Here is a 6000-nt window from a genome sequence, read left to right as displayed (position 1 = left end):
CTCAGTGGGTTAAGCGGCTGCCTTCGGCTCAGGTCATGATCCCAGGGCCGTGGGATTGAGCCCCTCATCGGGCTCCCTGCTCAGTGGGGAGCCTGCTTCTCCCTCTCCCTTTGCCTGCCGCTCCCCCTGCTTGTCTCTCTCTGTCAAATAAATAAATAAAATCTCTAAAAAAATTTTTAGGAAGGGAAGGGCAGAGGGAGAGAGAGAATCCCAGAGCTTGACTCTGGGCTTGATCTCACGACCCTGAGACCACAACCTGAGCCGAAACCAAGAGTTGGATGCTTAACTGAATGTGCCACCTCGGTGCCCCTGTCACTGTCTTTTTAAAATAATAATAATTATGATTTCTTGAGCACCTGTTTACATCAGATGCTGGGCTAGACCCTTTACATCTAGGAACCTTTTAATCACCACAGCAATCCCATGGGATGGTTTTTCTTTCCATTGTACAGTTGAGAGAACTGAGGCTCAGAGAGGGGAAGTAATTTTCCAAGGGTCACACAGCTGGAGGGTGGCAGACCTGGGGTCTGGCCGCAAAGACCGTGTTCTTTTTATTATAAATAACTACCCTTTATTGAGCAGTGCACGCACCAGGGGTAGGCTTTAGGCTTATGTGTTTATCCCATTCGGTTCTCCCCTGTGTATAGAGTATGGAACTGAGGCTCATAGTTGGGGAACATTCTTAAGGCCATGTAGAGAGCCGTTGCACTGAGATATATAAGTGACATTTGTCTGACTCCAGGGTTTGTGCTCATAATAATAGCCTACACCTTACACAGTCCTTGCCTTGTCCCGGGATCCCTTTTTAAAAAGCCTTCTACAAATAATCTCATTTAATTCCCGCAACATCTATGATGTAGGTACTATTACTATCATCCCCACTTTTCAGATGAGGAAAACTGAGGCTCAGAGAGGTCTAACACTTCGCCCAAGGTCACACAGTCCATTAAAGACCTGGATTTGAATTCAGGTCCTTGGCCCTGGAGTCTGGACTTTCAGCTCTCACTACCTCTTTTGTTTTTGTCCCTTGCAGGACGGGAAGATCGTGGATGACATCTGGGTGGTGAGACCCCTGGTTGGCCGGATGACGTACCTCTAGGCACAGGGGCAGCTCTCATCAGGGACCCTGGGCCTCGCTGCCTTGCCCAGTGTGACCAGACACTGCCCAGGCCCAGGTGGAGAGTCGGGGCAGGCCTTGGCTCCCAGTCCTTCTGAGGCCCCGTGTGGAGTGGTCGTAGCCCAAGGCAGCTGGAGCAGCTCTCTCCTCCTGGAGAGGTGGGGGTACCACTGGCTGTGATGGGAGGGCCGGCGCCCAGGCACAGAGCAAAGCAGGGCAGGTGTGGGGCGGCATAGCCCGGCTCTCCTGCATAACACTCATAGGTCAGGGCGCCCACGGGGACCCTGGAATAAAGAGGCTTATAGCTGTGGCCATGGACTCTGCGCTTCTGCCAGGGATGCCCCCTGGGCCGACTCCTCCCCTGCCCGCGGGGGTGAGGGGCATCACCGGCCCTAAGTCAGCGGAGTGGGCACGGCTGTCATGACACCACTCTCCGGCAGGGGGCGTCGGTGACTTTCTCCTCCAAGGCCGCCCTCAATGCTCCAGCTGCCCAAGGAGTACTAACCAGTGTTCCCTTGTGCCTCAGTATCCCGGCCCAGCACTGAGAAATGTTAGCACTCCTGCCTCCAAGCTGGGGTTGCTGACAAGCCTTAGGATCTCACAGACGTGCCATTTTCCTCCCCTTTTCCCTTCCTTTTCTCCTCCGTCTCTCTATCCCCTTCCTTTTCGTGTATTCACCTGTTATTTATTGGGCATCTCCCATGTACCGGGTCCTGGTCTCAGTCCTGGGAGACAGCTGTGAGCAAGCCAGAGATCTCTGCCTTAACGGAGCTGATACTCTAACCAGGGGGTCAGACAGCAAACACAATAAATAAGAAAAATGTAAAGCAGGGTAAATATTGGTAAGCACTCTGAAAAAGCAGGGAGGGGGCCTGAGGGGGGACAGTTGCAGTTTTTACAAGGATAATCAGGGGGATCTCACCGGGAGGGTGAACATTTGATCTGAAGGAGTCTGAGTGAGAAGTCATAGGGGCAGAGTGTTCCAGGCAGAGGAATGGCCAGTGCAAAGGCCCTGAGGTGGAAACACACTGGTCCTGCCAGGGATCAGTGTGGAGGCCGGTACAGCCTGGGCAGAGTGAGTAGGGGAAGATAGAGACAGGGAGGTGATGGGGAAAGATCATGCTGGGCCTCGTGGGGCCCAGGAGGACTTTGTCCTTTATCCACAGGAGGGCTCTGAGCTGGTGACAGATACATCTGACAGCAGGAGTCCTAGGCCAAGCTGGGTGCTGGCCCCTGGGCTGAGAGCTTCCCTGGGGCAGCCTGTGGGCTCCCAGCTCTGCAGGCCAACCTCATATTATTGCTCCATGAGCTGCAGGGGCTCAGCTTCCTGACACTTAACTCCCCGCCCTCCTGGCCACCCCCACGGTGCCCAGGGCATCCGGGCTTCCTGCTGTTTCTTGAATTACACGAAGCTCTTTGTCACCCTCGGTGTGCCCTCTCCCCGGCTCATCCTGGGCTGGCACCTTCTCAGCCTGAGGTCACAGCTTTCCCTGACAGCCCCAGCAAAGAGAGCTGCCGTCATTCTGTCCCGTCCCTGCTTTACTTCACTTCTAGCTCTTAGCTTCCTGGAATCCTCTGACTGATTTATGCTTGTCCGTGGTCAGTCCGAGCCCTGGGGCTAAGGGTCTGTGCGGGGGGGGGGGGGGGGGGGGGGGGGGGGGGGGGGGGGGGGGGGGGGGCGCGGGGCAGGGAGACGAGGGCCATCTTGTTCATGGTGGGTCCCAGCCTGGCCCACCCTGGGCCAGCACTGTCTGGGGGTGGCTTTGTCTCTCCCACTGGACTGTCAGCCCCAGGAGCGAGGGGCCCAGGGCTCGCCCCCGCACAGCCCGGCATAAGATCGGTGCTTCATAAATACTTGCTGCCTTCTGAAGGCCACCGCATGCCACGCTCTGGCCGGACAATGCCAGGGACACACCAGGGACAGCGATGAATCAGCCCCAGCGGGGCCCTGTAGGAGTTCATGGGCGAGCAGAGCAACGTGGTTACCCAACTCAGGTGACACACAATGAGGGCGTGCCGCAAAGGGATGCACCCAGCCTGTGAAGTCGCCAGCCGCGGAGTCATGCAATGCTCCCTGCAGCCAAAGCCTGAGCTGGTGCCCACATGGGCCTGGCAGGGTTCCGTTCCAGGCCAGGGGAGGCTGTGAACAGGTCTGGATCGGGGCGGGGGGGGGGCGGTCCACAGAGAGCAAAGGCCTGGCACTGGGGCTAGACAGAAATGGGGTTTGCATCTCAGTTCTGCCACTTGCTGTGGGATGTGGTGTCCCCAGCCCGCTCTGAATGTCAGTTTCATCATCTGTCACCAAAGGATGATCATACTTGATGGCATTGCCTTGGGATTAAATGAGGCTGAAAGCCTTGATGTTGTCCTTGACTCTTCTTTTTCTCACGTCCCACATTTAATCAGCTAGCAAATTCTGTTGACTTCATCTGTAAAGTCGATCTAGAGCCTGTCCCCTTCTCCCATCTCCAAGGCCCCCACCCTGGTCCTGCCCACCTGTCCCTTGCCTGGTCTCCCCTCTCCTCCCCCCCCCCCCCCCCCCCCCCCCCCCAGTCTGCTCTCCATATGCAGCTGAAGGGACTGGTGGACACCTGTGTCAGATCGTGTCTCTCCTCCGCCTGAGCTCTCCCAGAGCTTCATCTCCCTTGGGGTGAAAGCCAGCATCTTCCCTGTGGCCCACCCCACACGATCTGCCCCTGTCCCCTCCCTGTCCTCATCTCCCACTACTTGTCTCTGCCCACTCTGCTCCGGCCACACTGACCTCGACTATATCAGATGACTGGCTGTTCCTTCTGCTTGGGACACTGCCCCCCCCCAGGTACCCGCATGGCTCTCTCCCTCCCCTCCTTCAAGCCTTTGCAGGGAGCCCTCCCCTGACCACCCTGTTTAAAACAGCATCCCACCCCCTACCTCCCCTCCCCTCTCCCTGCTTTATTCTCTTCCAGATCACTTCCACGTTGTGGCCTACTATGAAAATACATCTTTCATGATATATTCTTTATCTCCTCCATCAGAAAGTGAGCTCGGGGGGTGGCAGGGGTTTCTGGGGTTTCTGCCAGTTCTGTTTACCCCTGTGGTTCCAGTACCCGAAACATAGTAGTTGGTCAATAAACACTGGTTGAATGGATCAGGGGAGGCAGGAGAAATTCAGATAAAAAATGCTTAAAACAGGGCGCCTGGGTGGCTCAGTTGGTTAAGCAACTGCCTTCGGCTCAGGTCATGATCCTCGAGTCCCTGGATCGAGTCCCGCATCGGGCTCCCTGCTCGGCGGGGAGTCTGCCTCTCCCTCTGACCCTCCCCCCTCTCATGTGCTCTCTCTCTCTCATTCTCTCTGTCTCAAATAAATAAATAAAATCTTTAAAAAAAAAATGCTTAAAACAGCACAGTGCTGAAGAAGCAGGTCATACATAGTAGGAGTGACGGTAATTTAGGTGAATCAGATAAAGGCCCAGTTCTTGGGGCTCCCACTGCTGGGTGCACAGGAGACAGGCACGTCTGCCTGATTGCAACACCTGTGATGTGTGACATGCTCAGGAAGTGACAGGCTGCAGGACAGAAGGCCCTACAGCTTCTGGGAGGCAAAGCCGAGCAAGGCTTTTGGAGGGTACGCAGATGCCTGCCTAGCAGGCTGGGGTAACTGCCCCTCGGAGGAGTAGCAGGGCCCCAGGGACAGCCTGTGAGGTGGTTTGGGGTCTATGGAGAGACCAGAAGGGGGAAGCTGTGGGTCTCAGGATTCATTCATTAACAAATATTCATTTGCCGAAGTCCTTCATTGTTCAATTCAGCCAGAAATGGTTCTTGTTGGTTACAGCTAAGAACCAGGAAAAACAATGCACCCAGCCACGATCCAACTGTTGTAGATAATGTGGTGGCCAAGATGACATTTTGGCTCTTGTGAGGCCGACATTCTACTGGAGGAGGTAGAGAAGACACTGAAAATGAAAATACTATCACCTGAGAATTCCAGATGGTGATCAGCACTGCGGAGAAAATACAATGGGAATTAAAGCGTGGGATGGCAAAGCGTGCTGTCAGTAGGGAGCCGAGCAAAGGCCTCTGTGAGGAAGTGACATTTAAGCCAAAGGACAGGGAGCTGGTCAAAGCAAAGACCTAGAAGAGTGATCCAGGTAGAGAAACCAGTGGGTGCAAAGGCCCTGAGGCAGGACTGAGGCTGTGTGTTTGAGAGACAGCCATGAGGCCAGGGTAACTGGTGTGGAGTGAGTAGGATTATCAGATAAAATACAGGATGCCCAATTACATTTGAATTTCAGAGACAGTACATAAATGTTTAGTCTAAATATGTCCCAAATATTGTGTGGGGGCACACTTAAACTAAAAAATGACTTGAGGTTTATCTGGAATTCAACACTAGCTGGGCATCCTGTATTTTTATTGACTAAATTTTTTATTGTAACCATAGGAATGAGCAAGAGAGGATGCGGAGGAGATGAGGACATATAAAGGACAAAAAGTTCCTCTCCGCATCCCGCACACATGCCTGAGGAGACAGGACGTTCTTTGAGTTCTTCAGGGGGCCTCTGTTACTTGGCATCCCTACTCCCTGGGCAGAGGCACCTCCTTTCAGCCCTCTACCCTATCCTCCCTCCAGATCTTTGCTGCTGCTTTTCAGCAAATTTAAAAAATAATAATATCATTATTTTACTTCAGGGGAGAATGTAACACACTCACTGCTAAAAAAAATAAAAATCAGGGGTGCCTGGCTGGCTCAGTCAGTGGAGCATGCAACTCTTGATCTCAAGGTTGTGGGTTTGAGCCCCACGTTGGGTGTAGAGATTACTTAAAAATAAATTCTTTTTTTTTTTTTTAAGACTTTATTTATTTATTTGACAGAGAGAGAGTGAGAGCACAAGCCAGGAGGCAGA

The 6000-nt window shown here is 53.6% G+C and overlaps 1 protein-coding gene across 1 annotated transcript in view; it reads left to right on the top strand.

Moving 5' to 3' along the window:
• Positions 1 to 1099, top strand: part of ACP7 (acid phosphatase 7, tartrate resistant (putative)) — a 15061-nt gene extending 13962 nt beyond the window's left edge. Inside the window, exon 12 of the mRNA XM_035023572.1 lies at positions 1034 to 1099. Coding sequence (XP_034879463.1) covers positions 1034 to 1099 — 66 coding nt within the window. The remainder of the gene's footprint in view (positions 1 to 1033) is intronic.
• The last annotated feature ends 4901 nt before the right edge of the window (positions 1100 to 6000 follow it).

Source organism: Mirounga leonina, unplaced genomic scaffold (genome assembly GCF_011800145.1).
Source record: "Mirounga leonina isolate KUSES-001 unplaced genomic scaffold, KU_Mleo_1.0 Mir_177, whole genome shotgun sequence".
NCBI classification, from domain to species: Eukaryota; Metazoa; Chordata; class Mammalia; order Carnivora; family Phocidae; genus Mirounga; species Mirounga leonina.
Note: the sequence above shows the minus strand (reverse complement) of the source record. Positions and strands in the feature narration are given on the sequence as shown.